Source organism: Globicephala melas, chromosome 1, assembly GCF_963455315.2.
Source record: "Globicephala melas chromosome 1, mGloMel1.2, whole genome shotgun sequence".
NCBI lineage: Eukaryota > Metazoa > Chordata > Mammalia > Artiodactyla > Delphinidae > Globicephala > Globicephala melas.
This window is the reverse complement of record NC_083314.1, coordinates 180,283,980-180,299,592: the sequence shown is the minus strand read 5'-3', so window position 1 is coordinate 180,299,592 and position 15,613 is coordinate 180,283,980. Positions and strand designations below refer to the sequence as shown.

At 44.1% G+C, this 15,613-nt stretch overlaps 1 protein-coding gene across 3 annotated transcripts in view; it reads left to right on the top strand.

The window, feature by feature from the left end:
• Positions 1-15,613, top strand: part of UBE4B (ubiquitination factor E4B) — a 110,301-nt gene that overhangs the window by 19,104 nt on the left and 75,584 nt on the right. For all 3 annotated transcript variants that reach the window (XM_030879009.2, XM_060283291.1, XM_030879001.2), the window contains one exon: positions 10,153-10,339. In XM_030879009.2, coding sequence (XP_030734869.1) covers positions 10,153-10,339 — 187 coding nt within the window. The remainder of the gene's footprint in view (positions 1-10,152; positions 10,340-15,613) is intronic.

The following is a 15,613-nucleotide window of genomic DNA, read 5'->3' as shown; positions in this document are numbered from 1 at the left end:
CCGTGCCCTTAGTACTCTGAAGTCTATCCCAAAATCAAGCCAGGCCACAAAGGTGGGGCAAGGCCCTCCTTCCTCATTGGGGCCACTCTAAACTGGATTGCTTCCTCTGAGTCATATTTTGGCGTTAGCATCTGCCGATACTGAGTATGTGATATGAGTTGTCACTCACATACTGTGTTGGTAAACTACAGGCATAATGTGTACTAATCTCCCTTCTGGCTTTATCTGATTTTTTCTGTCATCATCTTATTTCTGTCCTAGTTTCCTTATCTATCAATATTTGATTTTAACTTAATTAAGTTCAATTAAAAATGTATTTTATGTGGTTTTTTTGTGAATCATTTTCGATCCTTGTTAGAACAAAGAAGTGATAACCATAAATAAAACAAATGTCAGCTGCCTGTAGGGCATTTCTGTTGAGATATTCTTACGGGCATCTCATACCCAGCAGTCTGATCATGACTCATCTTCTCTTCGTAAAAACCCCTCCCTCTGTATTCTCAGTTTTAGGAATTTTACCATCCACTTGGGTATCCTGGCCCGAAACCTAGACTCTCCACCCTTCCTCACATCTCACTTCCAAAATAATGACCGAGTTCTGTTGATTATACACATTAAATATCCCTGGAACTGTCGCTTGCAGCGTCCCCCTTGCCCAGGCTTGCTTTGTCCTGCCTTAGTCCATTCTCCACATGGTAACTAGAGTGATGTGTTTTAAAAGATAAATCTGACCCAGTCACTCCTTCAAAATCTCTTCCTTGACGTCATGAAAACGTTCAGCCTTAGGATGGTATTCAGAGCTCCCCATGGGCTTGCCCCAGCCTGTCTTTCCTGCCTTGTGTCTTGCTTTGGCCATTCACACGCATCTTTAACAAGCAGCCCAGAATTCCCTAAACACTGTGTGCTCTCACAAAGCCTCCCCACCGTTGCCAGTGCTCCTGTGTCCCTTTGCTTGCTGAGTCCTACCTGTCCTGAGGAAGAAACTCTAGTCAGGTAACGTGCACAGCGTGTTCTGTTGTAGAATTTGTATGTTGCTTGACTTTCAAGATTACTCTTTGGGCCGATTCAGAAATGACTTACTATAGTTAGCGAAAGTGATTTTGAGTCCTGAAAACCTAATAGTGACAAAAGCCAGGTGTTATTCTGTGCACAAACTATTGATCATGTCTTTGGGGAATTGAGGATTTATAAACATGTACACAGTAAGTAATACAGCAGCTTATCCAGCTTAAGCAAAAATAGGATTTATTTTAAGGGTACAGGGGTCCTGCTTCTGAGCCCAGGGACAGCAAGATAGCTGGGTCACGGGAAGGAACTGGAACCTGGAATCAGAACGCTGCCAGGGCTTCCTTTGTCTTGGGTTTGTGCTTCATTGTAATCGCCCCTTGTACACACTGTGCATTACCTTCCCTCTGTCTCACTGTCTCATACTCATGGGCAACCCTGGCTGCTCCCACTTCATGCCTACTGTGTGCAGCTGAACACGGCTAGAGAAAAGCCAAGCCGGGTGGGCTGGTAGGTATAATTTTTCTCTCAAGTTTTTATTCTGAAAATGTTCAAATCTGCAGAAAGATTGATCAAGTCACCTGGATGGATTCATCGTGTGTTAGCGTTGCCTTGTTCCGTAGTCACTTAGTATGTAAGTGTGTGTGTGTGTGTGTGTGTGCATGTAAACATACATACGTAAACATACATGTTGGTTTTGACTGAACTGTTTGAAAGTACAGAGAACCATAAAGCAGAAATGGGGGACAGGAGGTGGCCAGGGAAGGCCTCACGAAGAAGGTAGCATTTGAGCAAAGACCTGAGGAGGGGATGCTGGGCAGTTGTCTTAGAGAGGAGTGTGCTAGGGAGAAAGAGGCAGCGGTGCAGGAAGTGACCCCTAACACCTGGACAGCGTGTGTGCTGAAGGGAAAAGAGCCTCTGCCGCACTAGACTGTTTTATTGTCAAGATATTCCCTGCCCCTTCCTGGCGGAAGGTTATGTTTCTCAGCCCCACTGGCTGCAGGTGTGGCCATGTGACTTGTTTTGGCCAATGAGATGTGAGCAGAAACGAATAGGTCCCTTCTGGGCCGGCACCCAGTGCGCACGCTCCTCTCCCTCTGCCTTGACAAGTGGGAGTGTTCCCTGTAGAGGCTGCTTTGTCATCCTGGGTCCTTGGAGTGAGGACGATTTGGAGCAGAACAGCCCTTGCATCTGAATGTTTTCAGATTTTATAGACATACTAGGAGATAATAATAGTTTCATTCTCTTCATCAGAAATTGTGTGAAAGGAGAAGGAAGACGGGCAAAAATAGAAATTTATTATGTATCATTGCCATTTTCATTTGCACTAACACCTATTGTAATGTAAGTATACCCAAATGGAATCACAGTGTGTGCCCTTTTGCAACCTGCTTTTTCAATTCAATTAAAAAAATACTGTGGTAAAATACATATAACTTAAAAATATACCTTCTTTTAAGAGCAGGAGATATCTGAATAGGAAACACATTGTTTTCTTTAAAAGATATGGCATGACTGGGCTTCCTTGGTGGCGCAGTGGTTGAGAGTCCGCCTGCCGATGCAGGGGACACGGGTTTGTGCCCCGGTCCGGGAGGATCCCACATGCCACGGAGCGGCTGGACCCGTGAGCCATGGCCGCTGAGCCTGCGCGTCCGGAGCCTGTGCTCTGCAACGGGAGAGGCCACAACAGTGAGAGGCCCGCGTACCGCAAAAAAAATATATATATATATATGGCATGACTAAGCTCCGTATGTATGTATTATATATGTATGTGTGTATGTGTAACCTCCCTATGAAGTGATAATGGATGCCCCAGACATCCATTATCAAAGGAGAAGAGTTGCACTCTTCTCCTTTGTGTCTTTTCTACTCTTATTATATCTTGTGCAGACCTTATTTTGCTGTATCATAATTGTTGATTTTCTTCTATGTCTTTCCACAGTGGATCTGGAAGTCCTTAAGGATAGAGCTTATGACCCTAGTGTTGTCTTACTTTTAGTGCCTGCTACCGTGACTGGTGCAAAGTAGACAAAAAAACCAACAAAGGACTGAATTTGGGGGGCAAGATTATGTTCATAAAGTGTCATTTTTTTCCTGTTTTATTTATCGATACTCTGTGTATTTTAAACAAGAAAATGGAAATTTTCTTTGTTTCAGAATACACAGTCATCAAAGAGGGATATTTCTAATATTCTAATGTTGTTAGAATATAAATACAGTATCTGAAATACCAACATTCTATGCATAAATTCCTTTATTTGTAACTGATAGTGCACAAGCACTGTGTCATCAGGGAAGTAAGGCTGCCTCCATCTGCAAGACACTGCAGCTTCAGAGGGGGTTTTCTTCTGTAAAAGATCAATGGGGTTTGGGTAAGACTGTACCCTCTGGAGTTAGAGTGGCTACTCTTTGGCTTTCTAGCTGTGTGACCTTGAGCAAGTCACTTAGCCTCTCTGAGTTCAGCTTTCTCATCTATAAAATGGGAAAATAAATGTACCGTCTCTTTGGATTATTAACTAAGTTTATATACGTGAAGCCCTTAGAACCAGCATTTGAGACATGATAAGGGTTTGGTAAGTGTTAATCATATTAATGTTAATTTTTTTTTGTCTTAGAGTTTGCAGCAGCCTCCCAAAGTATCAATAATCGTCAGTGACTAACCTAGAAAACTTTATTATCTGAGTGCCGTATTCACTTCCTCTTTGCAGGAGAGGAGATTATAGGATTGTATTGAGAAGTAAGGAGACATGTACTTGTGTTCAGCTGAAATCTTTGACTTAAACTCTTGTCACTTCTTGCTATAATGTTAGGATTTAAAGAAAAAGCATTTTTTCATATTTTTGGCCTCATGTATATAGGGTGACAGTGATAGACTGAGTTTAATATATTCTTTTTAAATGGGGGGGGATTTAAGTGACAAGACTTTTGGAGCTTTAAGTGAAAATTAATTTAAAATTGTGAATTTTAAAAAGGAAACTTGTGAATTTTAGATCTCAGAGCTGTGGTGTTCAGATTTGAATGTATTTACTTTGAGATATATTGTTGGGCTTAGATATAGGCATATTGTGAAATTGTCATAGCATTTAATAACTTTTAGATATGACCAGCTATTAAAAAAGAAAATAAAACCTACAATAATAATCAAAACAGGAGATATCTCTAGAAGGACACCATCCCAAAGAGTAAATATTTGAAAATGTTTTTCTTTATGTTAGAATTTAATATTTTAGAATTTAATAATTTGGAAAAGTAAGATGCTTTTGTAGAATGACTGTTTACTAAATTTAAAACAGTGCCTTGTGGATTTATTTTTCCCCACACAAACGCTAAAAATAGGAGGATCAGTTTGGCCCATCCTGTCTTAGCTTCTGCCTCATGTCACCACAGTGGCCCTTGCTGTTTTGAACAGAGGCTGTTTTGAATCTATTTTTAGTTAGTCAGAAACGTGAGGGTAGGAAATGCTGCATCAAGATAAAACAATTCCAGGGAAACCTCTATTTTATTTATTTTTTATCCTTTTAAAATTCTATTATTATTATTTTTTCAGCTGTACCGTGTGGCTTGCAGGATCTTAGTTCCCTGACCAAGGATTGAACCTGTGCCCCCTGCAGTGGAAGCCAGGCCCACAGCAGTGAAAGCACTGAGCCCTAACCACTGGACCGTCAGGGAATTCCCGGGAAACCCCTATTTTAATGTCATTTGTGAAATAAGAACTGAAACAGTCAAGACAAGAAAAACTCTAGGAATGAGATTTCATGATCAGTATGTTTGGGTTTGAGTTGTGGTTAGGTCGTAAGTTGAGGAATTGGAAGTTCCTTTTTTATGCTCTGGGTTTTTTACTCTCTGTGACATCTAGGAAGACAGTTCTTTTAAAAAGGACTTCCGCTTAACTTAAAAGACATTCTACCGGTCTTACCTGCTTATGTATAGAGTAGGCAAAGAGGAAAACGTTTAATAATACTTTGGTGTGTTGGGACTATTTTTAGTTTGTGTCTCATACGTTTTGCTTGTGATGAAAGTGAGGTCACGTCTCTTAATAGTCAAATTAATTAGGTAGGCCTTCATACCTGCGATTGCTCAAAGCCATTCTCTTGAGTCTCCAGTCCAGAAATTCCCAGGGTCCTCAGGCTGCTAGGCCAGTTCAGAGCCACCACCATGGTGGAAAGTGGTCGGTCCACTGAAGGCACTGTCTTCTACTGAGAGCATTGCAGCGGGGCCGCCCGGAGCACTGCCCCATCCATGGCTGTTTCTTCCCTTCCCAGCAGGTTTTTAAGATGGGGGGTCAGGACAGGTTCTGCCAGTCTCCTCCTACCAGCTCATGTTATGCGTGGACCTGTCTCTTTTCCTTACTCCACTCCTCCATCTCCCTTCCTGGTCCACAGTATATTTCACAAAGTCTTGATTCTTATTCTTTTTTTTAAACCTGTGTTTGTGGAGTGGTGGTGGGGAGGGATTAGGGAATCCCAGCACGGTGGAAATCTTTCTTCTTGGAAAATTTCCTTCAAGCCCGTATTACAGTGAGTCAGGACATTTATTCTATGTTTATATCACTGAGGAGGACATCTGAATGTAACATCTCAGGCTGAACTTGGCACCCAGTTTTTTGGGTTTTTTTTTCCGCGGTACGCGGGCCTCTCACCGCTGTGGCCTCTCCCGTTGCGGAGCACAGGCTCCGGACGCGCAGGCTCAGCGGCCATGGCCCACGGGCCCAGCTGCTCTGCGGCATGTGGGATCTTCCCGGACCGGGGCACGAACCCGTGTCCCCTGCATCGGCAGGCGGACCCTCAACCACTGCACCACCAGGGAAGCCCGGCACCCAGATTTAAAGTGGCTTCATATTTTTTTCAAAAGCAATGTGTGCTTTTTCAAAGGTAATATTATCATTCCCTAAACAGTAAATTTTACGTGCGATGCATTTTCTGATAGTTTTCATTTATTCTTTAATTCATTCAGCACATATTTAAAGAGCACCTACTATGTGCCAGGCACTCTTCTAGGCACAGATGAGCCATCAGAGAAAAAACTGAGAAAAGCCCGGGCCTGAAGAAACTTAAAAGTAGGGGGATGGTGAACAAGCAATACACAAAGGAACATCACAGGGCTTTCCTGGTGGCGCAGTGGTTAAGAATCCGCCTGCCAGTGCAGGGGGCACGGGTTCGAGCCCTGGTCCGGGAAGATCTCACATGCCGCGGAGCAACTAAGCCCATGCGCCCCGACTACTGAGCCTGCGCTCTAGAGCCCATGAGGCACAACTACTGAGCCCACGTGTCACAGCTACTGAATCCCACGTGCCTAGAGCCCATGCTCCGCAAAAAGAGAAGTCGCTGCAATGAGAAGCCCGCGCGCCTCAATGAAGAGTAGCCCCTGCTCACCGCAACTAGAGAAAGCCCAGCAACACACAGCAACGAAGACCCAATGCAGCTAAAAAATAAATAAATTAATTAATTAAAAAAAAAAGAAACATCACATATGTAGTAGGTCAGTTAAGAGCCGTGAACATAAAGTGAATTAGAGAACAGGGCAAAGTGGTAGTTTTCTCACAATTCTCTGAGGAAGGCACTGTTTATCCCCATTGTACAGATTCGGATCTGGAAGCCCAGAGAGGTCAGGCGACTTGTCTTGAACCCACTTAGGTAGTGGGTTAGTAGTAAAGGTTGCATTTGAATTTCAAGTCAAGCACGGGCTCTTAAGTTTAGCTGCCTCTAAAGTAATGAAACTTAACTTCTAGCAAATCCCCAAATGCTGGTTTCCCTGAAAATTTAAAGTCTCTTCTGTTGTATTGGTGTGTATACACAAACACATTTTAAAGTGAAAATAACTGCCTTAATTTCAGTATCAGGTAGTAAGCACAGTGTTTGTGTAAGGTATTTTAATTTACACTAAATTAAAAAAAAAATGGAGAATCCTCATAAAGACTGTAGCATTTCCAGTGGGCCTTGAGGGGTAAGTAGGATTTATTTTTTAAAATTATATCCTATTTGGGGCTTCCCTGGTGGCACAGTGGTTGAGAATCCGCCTGCCGATGCAGGGGACACAGGTTCGTGCCCCAGTCTGGGAAGATCCCACATGCCACAGAACGGCTGGGCCTGTGAGCCATGGCAAAAAAAAAAAAAGAAAAAAAAAATTATATCCTATTTGAAACATGTAAAAGACTATTTAACGTATAAGTTATGAAGATTAATATGATGAACACCTGTGAACTCACTACCCACAGTTGTAAGTATACAACCCAATGAATTGTCACAGGGCGGACACACCTGTGAAACTAGCATCTCGTTAAAAAAGACGAAAGACCATTACCAGCACCGGAGACACCCGCTCATGCCTCCCCCAGCCATCCTCCCTGTACCCCCGCACCCCCTGCCAAAGGTAACCACTATCCTGACTAATGTTACAGTTTAGTTTTTCTTGTTTTTGAGATTTATCAAAATGGAATCATGCAGTGTTTGCTTTTTCATGTCTGGCTTTTCTTTTTATTTATTTATTTTTGGCTATGTTAGGTCTTTGTTGCTGTGCGCAGGCTCTCTCTATTTGTGGCGAGTGGGGGCTACTCTTCCCTGCGGTGCATGGGCTTCTCATTGCGGTGGCTTCTCTTGTTGTGGAGCACAGGCTCTAGGTGCGCGGGCTTCAGCAGTTGTGGCACGCAGGCTTCAGTAGTTGTGGCTGTGGGCTCTAGAGTGCAGGCTCAGTAGTTGTGGCGCACGGGCTTAGTTGCTCCGCAGCACGTAGGATCTTCCCGGACCAGGGCTCGAACCTGTGTCGCCTGCATTGACAGGCGGATTCGTCACCACTGCGCCACCAGGGAAGCCTCGTGATTTGTGTTTTTAAAGAATTACTGTGATTGCTGTGTGGGGAATGGGTTGCAGAGGAATCTAGGTGATACATGCTTTCTTATCATTTAGGATTTTATTCTATACTTAGATTAAAAAAAAATCTCCCTAGCTCTTGGCAACCACCATTCTACTTTCTGCCTCTATGAAATTTGGCTAGTCTAGGTGCCTCATGTAAGTGGAATCATACAGTATTTGTCTTTTTGTGACTGCCTTATTTCACTTAGCATAAAGTGCTTGGGGCTCATTGTGTTGCAGTCAGAATTTCCTTTTTAAGGTTGAATAATATTCCATTTATGTTTAGAGCACATTTTATTTATCTATTAATAGACATTTGGGTTGCTTCCACCTTTTGGCTTTTGGAAATAATTTTACTATGAACATGGGTAAACAAATACATGTTTGAGTCCCTGCTTTCAGGTCTTTTGGGTATATACCTATGAATGGAATTACTGGATCATATGGTAATTCTATGTTTAATTTCTTAAGGAACTGCCATACTGTTTTCCATAGCGGCTGCACCATTTTACATTCCCAACAGCAGTGTACAGGGGTTCCAGTTTCTCTACACCCTTGCTAATAGTTGTTATTTTATGGGTTTTTGATTGTTTTTTTCATAGTAGCCATCCTAAGGGGTGTGAGGTATTAGCTCATTGTGGTTTTGATTTGCGTTTCAGAAATCTAAAGCTTTGGAAGTGTTTAAAGAAAGGCGGATGGGGCCTCTACCCTCACTAGGCCAGAGTGGACCCAGGCGTATCCATTAGGAAGCTTTCGCAGAGGTCCTGGTGAGAGAGGGTGGTGGCAGAGGAGCTGAGCGGGGAGGGTGTACTCCAGCAGAAGGAACAGGACTTGGTGGTAAATTGTCTATGTTTGAGGAGGTGAAGGGCAGCAGAGAAGCTGGGAACACAGACCCTGGGTCTCTGGCTTGATAATTGCGTTGGGAACAGGTTGGGGGTGGTGTTTCTGGTCCGTCCCCCTCCCCCGCCCCCCCCCCATGAAGTATTCCTGAGAGAACGACTTGTTAGCTTCTTTCAGTGAGGTGTTTTTTTTTTTTTAAGACACATATTCTTTTATTTCTGTTAAACTGAATATACAGTTATTGTTCCCTAGGCAGCCAACTTTTACTTATAACTACAATTTAATTTCACGTTAACAAAACACAGACAGTGAAAAGACAACTTTGTGTAGATCTAATCACAATAGTAAATAATTTATACAAGTTTTTTTTTTTGTGACCAAACAACTTCAGGATTTTGTATAAATTCATCGATAGATGTATTTACAGCAGGGGCACAGGGAGGGGCTTCTGAACTTTGGGGTCAAGAATCAGGATGTTCTTGTCTGAACAATAGAAGGAGCAGATTTCCAACAATGTTAGAATATGGCAAATAGGTTCTTAGTTCAGATGAGGTCCGTCCCCGTTAGCATTTGTCGTAATTTAACTTTTTCATCTAACTTATTCGTAACGGAAAGAGTGTGAGCAACCTAGTTGGTTTGCTTCTTTGATGCCTACTTAGAGCCAGAAGCCTTATCGTAATTGTTTTGTATGCCCACTGCCTGGGAGGGCAGGTGCTCAGTTTTTTGCCTGGTTATGAATTAGTGACTATCAAAATGTGGGGAAAACATTTCTGTGATCCACCGGGATTTTGTGGTACATATTTGTAATCACTTCATAACTCTGAGATGTCATTATAAGGAGGAAGTTGTTGATTATGTTTTTATTGAAATTAAGTAAGAAAAATCTAATCATTTTGTTCTTGAAAGTGAGAGTAAAATTTGTCCTAATATAACTTGTTAATTTCACTGTTTCAGTGACTTATATTTATTTCATATCCTACCTATTAATATGACCAAATTTATATAGTTTTATTACAATAACAACAAGCTTTAGTGTGTTTAAAAGTGTTGTATGCTTATTACAAATTCACAGTGTCACTCAAGAAGATTCAGTAAACAGAGGTGGTAAGGTGATTACAGTGCAGGTTTTAGGGACTTCCCTGGTGGTCCAGTGGTTAGGACTCCGAGCTCTCGCTGCCGAGGGCCTGGGTTCAGTCCCTGATCAGGGAACTAAGATCCCACAAGCTGTGTGGTGTGGCCAAAAAAAAAAAAAAAGATTCAGTTTTTAAAATGTGAGGTGGTAGCTTATAAAAATACTGGTACACAGAGTTATCACTTGTCTCGAATGAGTGCTTTTTTCTCAAGGCGTATTTAGTTGTCAAGTTCTAGTATGCTTATTGATAACATTAACGTTGTTGTTCTTCGGCAGAATTGTGTTTCTGCTGTTCAGTTATGAAATGCCCTTTCGCTCTCATTGTAGATCCGACGGAGGCGCCTGGCACGACTTGCTGGTGGACAGACCTCCCAGCCAAACACCCCGCTCACCTCTCCCCAGAGGGAGAGCCCTCCGGGGCCTCCTGTAGCAGCCTCAGCCCCAGGCCCGTCCCAGAGTCTTGGTCTCAATGTCCACAACATGACCCCAGCTACCTCCCCCATAGGTGCATCAGGTAAGCCTTGCCTTCACACCTGGGACACATTTATCGTTCCCACAACTGTAAGCTTGCTCTTAACGCTTACAGTTGTGGCGTTTCCACAGCAACATAAAATGAATTGAACAATTGCTGAATTGAACAGCAACTTTTTAAAATCCTGCAAGCAGTAGTTTAAAGATTAAGATCATTAGAGTGTGTTTTGTTAATGTCTATTCATTTTGATAGTGATCTGTTGAAGCTACTTGTTTTCCTTTCTATAGCTTTCATCTTTTTTTTTTGTTTTTTTGCGGTACGCGGGCCTCTCGCTGTTGTGGCCTCTCCCGTTGCGGAGCACAGGCTCCGGACGCGCAGGCTCAGCGGCCACGGCTCACGGGCCCAGCCGCTCCGCGGCATGTGGGATCCTCCCGGACCGGGGCACGAACCCGTGTCCCCTGCATCGGCAGATGGACTCTCAACCACTGCACTACCAGGGAAGCCCAGCTTTCATCTTTTTTTTCAAACAGGGTCAGGTCTTTATCTCTGGTGGCAAGGAGATTAAGACTAAATTTGGTTCTGTTGATTTCATGAGTTTGGTTGATGCTTTTTTTTTAAGATAAAATAATCTGAAAATGCAAGATTAAACTAATGGTCAAAATGAAGGGAACTTACCTCCTTAAGCTTCGGTCATGCCTCCACCCACCTACTCGAATATGTGGCCAGTTCTTGTTGGGCTTGAACTGTCCCTGCCCTAACTGCAGGCTGCGCCGCGGATCCCATCTCCTCTCATCTACCCAGAGCCTTTGTTCCAACAGTTCCTGTCTCTCTCCTGCTTCATCTGGTTTTCCATCTCAAGTGGAAACCTTTTATTTTTTCTTTTAACAGCCATTGTGCATGCTGTTCTTTCTCCCCTCTTGGGAGTAAATAGAAAGGAACTCTCTTGATCTCATATACCCTGCCGGCTTCCACCCCACATCTCTGCACCCCTTCACAACAGAACTTCTGGAAAGAGTTGCCTGTCCTCAGTCTCCTCCTTCTGTCCTTGTACCTCTGCTGAGTCGAATCCCGTCAGGTGAGGCCTCCCGTGGTCCACTCTGAGTCACTGTCTGATCTGACTTGTCAGCCCCGTTCACTGTGGGTTTGGCCTTATTCTCCTTGAGGTGTCTGTTCGCTCCGGAGCATCACACTCCTGGTGTTCGTCCTGTCTCCATTCTTAGCTCTTTGTATGAGTCTTTTTCGTTTCCCTGGCTTCGAAGTGTCAGGGTTCCAGGACTCAGTTAACCTCTTGTCCTCTCCGCCTATGCTTATTCTCTTATTGATTTTATCCAGCTTCCTGGGTTTAGTTGGTATTTCTAATCTGATGATGCCTAAGTTTATATCTCCAGCTCAGACCTGTCGTTTGAACCTCAGACCCACGCATCATCTACTACACATCTCACAGGTAACACGTCCAAAATCGAGCTCCTGATATTTCCTTACATCTTGTCTTTTCCTAGGACCCCTTCTCAATAAATGACAACTTTTTTTTTTCTGGTTACTTAAGCCTAAAGCATTCTCTCTTCTTTTTACCTCATATTCTAGATCGGGGGTCAGCACACTCTTTCTCTAAAGGGCCAGATAGTAAATATTTTTGGCTCTGCAGGCTGTGCAGTCTCTGTCACAAATATTCTTCTCTGCCCCGTAGCACAAAAGCAGCCATAGGCAATATATGATGAACTGATGATCACTGCTGTGTTCCAATAAAACCGTATTTACAAAAAGAGGTAAGAGTGGCCTGTGGACTGTAGCTTGCCCACCCCAGCTCTAGGTCTGTCAGCAAAATTTAGAACCAGACCCGATTCTCACCATCTCTTCTCATCTCACCACCTCTCCAGGTTCAAGGCACTAGCATATCTTGCCTGGATTACTGGAGTGGGCTCCAGACTGGTCTCTCCATGCCTACCACCTACTCACCTCAGTCTGTCCTCAGTGTAGAGCCATACTGGCTCCCACTAAAGCATAAGTACAGCATTGTATGACAGCAGCGTTATTTTTTACAGCAAGCAGGATAGTTACTATCACAAACCAACAGACTCGGGCGACTCTGAATGGTTAGTTCTTGGCAGTGCGCCTCTCTGCTGTTAAGTCCCGATTGTGTTTCTCATATAATCATCATTATTCATAATCATAAATAGGTAGATATTATTAGCCAGGCTCTTGGCAGGTTGGATAAACAGATTTTTAGGGATCTATTAAATAAACAAGTTTAAACAAAACAAAATAGAAAACGAACCCCTCGTAAGACAGGTCATATCATTTTCTGTTAGCTCCCGGCCTCACTCAGAATGAAAGTCAGAGTCCTCACCTCGACCCGGGGCCACGTGTGACCTGGCCCTGCCCCTGCCCCGGCCCTGCCCTCCTCTCTCACTGCCCTTCTTGCGTCCTCTGCTCCAGCCATACTGGCTTCCTCTCTGTTCCTGGAACATTCCAGGCATGGTACCTAGTGGGGGCCTTTTTATTTGCTATTTCTTCGCCTAGAATTCTCCTACGCTAAAGTCCACATGGCTTTTTTGTTCAGCTCTTCAGTTGTTTATCCACGTGTCACTTTCTCAAAAAGGCCTTCTCTGGGGCTTCCCTGGTGGCGCAGTGGTTGAGAGTCTGCCTGCCAGTGCGGGGGACACGGGTTTGAGCCCTGGGCTGGAAGGATCCCACATGCCGCAGAGCAACTGGGCCCGTGAGCCACAGCTACTGAGCCTGTGCTCCGCAACAAGAGAGGCCGCAATAGTGAGAGGCCCACGCACCGCAACGAAGAGTAGCCCCTGCTCACTGCGACTAGAGATGAATAAATAATTTTTTTTAAAAAAGGCCTTCTCTGGCCACCTTGTATAAAAGTGCAACCTCTATCTGACATAGACACTTTTTCTTTGAGCTCCTGTCACCAGCTGACATAGCATGTATATTACTTGTATATCCTGTTTTCTCTGCTTCCTCTGCTAGAGTATAAGTTCTGCGGGACAGGGACTTGTGTCCATTTTATTCACTGCTGCGTGCCCAGTGCCTTAACAGTGCATGCCACGTGGTAGGCACCGAAGAAAGATCTGTTGATCAGTAAGTGGATTGGAAGAGCAAATGACCAAAACGACATAGGCATGTGTAGTTCAAACAAAAGAAATCTCAGGCGGTTGTGATAGCTTTCCATGAAAACAGTGTGAAACGTCATGAGGAGGAGGCCGGCTTATGCTTGCCTCCTTTGGTCCTAGATGGTAAAAATAGGGCCAGTGGGTAGCTTCATTATCCATTGAGCATGAAGGGACGGCTTCTGTTCCAGAATGATGTGCTTTCTAACAGAGACAAATACTGGGTGGGCTGCCACCCATGGGAAGGAGGTCCTCATCCGGGAGTGACTTGGCAGTCACCTGGCAGCCTTCTAAATTGAGATGCTTTCAGTTACAAGTAACTTTCAGTTAAAGTAACTGAAGCTGTAGTGAGTCCTACAAGTTGTTTCTCCCATCTAGTCCCAGCTTCTTTTTTTTCTTTTTAATTTAATTTGTTTACTTATTGGCTGCGTTGGGTCTTCGTTGCTGTGCGTGGGCTTTCTCTAGTTGCGGCGAGCGGCTACGCTTCGTTGTGGTGCGCGGGCTTCTCATTGCGGTGGCTTCTCTTGTTGCGGAGCACGGGCTCCAGGGGCGCGGGCTTCAGTAGTTGTGGCACACGGGCTCTAGAGCGCAGGCTCAGTAGTTGTGGCACATGGGCTTAGTTGCTCTGCAGCATGTGGGATCTTCCCGGACTAGGGCTCGAACCCGTGTCCTCTGCATTGGCAGGTGGATTCTTAACCACTTCACCACCAGGGGAGTCCCCAAAGTGATATTTTGTTCTGTTGTTTTGATTTGATTTTAGTTACAGTATTTAATTTATATCGATTCTAGATAAAGTCAAAGAGACCCTCCGTTTTTTTTAAGTTTAAGAAAGAAGTGGAGGGCTTCCCTGGTGGCTCAGTGACTGGGAGTCTGCCTGCCAATGCAGGGTACATGGGTTTGAGCCCTGGTCCGGGAAGATCCCACATGCCGTGGAGCAACTAAGCCCGTGCGCTACAGCTGCTGAGCCTGCGTGCCACAACTGCTGAGGCCCACACGCCTAGAGCCCGTGCTGTGCAACAGGAGAAGCTGCTGCAATGAGAGGCCCGTGTACCGCAACGAAGGAGTAGCCCCGGCTCGCTGCAACTAGAGAAAGCCTGCATGCATCAACGAAGACCCAACACAGCCAAATAAATAAATAAAAAGAAAGAAGTGGGGTCCCTCCTAGATTCTAGATGGTGTGTAGAGATTGGGGAACACTGGTAGACATAATAAATTCTGGGGAGAATTGCCCCACTTGAGCCTTGTGAAGATCATATGGAGGGTTGAGGAAGAAAAGAATTCAGATGATACTCTTGTCGTCTTATAAAAATATTGCAAATACAGTATATTATACTATATGATATACTCTGGCACTCTATTACTATAGGGTTATTGTATACATAGTATAGCAGAGCACCCTATGTTACAAGTATAGTTACTTAAACAACTTATTGTAATTATCAATTTAATTTTAGAACTGGTTTTTACAAGGTGGAGATTTAAAAGCTGCTAAATTGATATCCCATAAAAATTGTTGGACTTTATTATTTTATTAAAAAGTTGTCAGTCCTTTCAGTGTGGTAGGTAAAATGATATTCTCTTCAGGACATTGTTGATGCTCTGTTATTTACTCCTTCAATAAATATTTATTGAGGACTTATTTTGGGTTACACTGGAATTGATGATTTAAAGTTTTACTGTCTTCTCTAAGCTTATTTCAAAATTCTCACTACATCAAATGCTTTTGGTATTTTACTTTAATCTACTTATGAATAGTAAAAATTTAGTTTCTCTTTCCCTCCTGAGTCCTGCAAAAGTTTTAATAAACAGGTCTGGGACTTCCCTGGTGGTGCAGTGGTTAAGAATCTGCCTACCAATGCCAGGGTCACAGGTTCGATCCCTGGTCCGGGAAGATTCCCACATGCCGCGGAGCAGCTAAACCCGTGTGCCACAACTACTGAGCCTGCTCTCTAGAGCCAGTGAGCCACAACTACGGATCCCGCGCCACAACTACTGAAGCCCGCGTGCCCTAGAACCCACACACCGCAACTACTGAGCCTGCATGCTGCAGCTACTGAAGTCCACACACTCTAGAGCCCGTGCTCTGCAACCAGAGAAGCCACAGCAATGAGGAGCCCACGCACCGCAACAAAGAGTAGCCCCCGCTCGCCGCAACTAGAGAGGGCCCGTGCGCAGCGACAAAGACCCAGCACAGCCA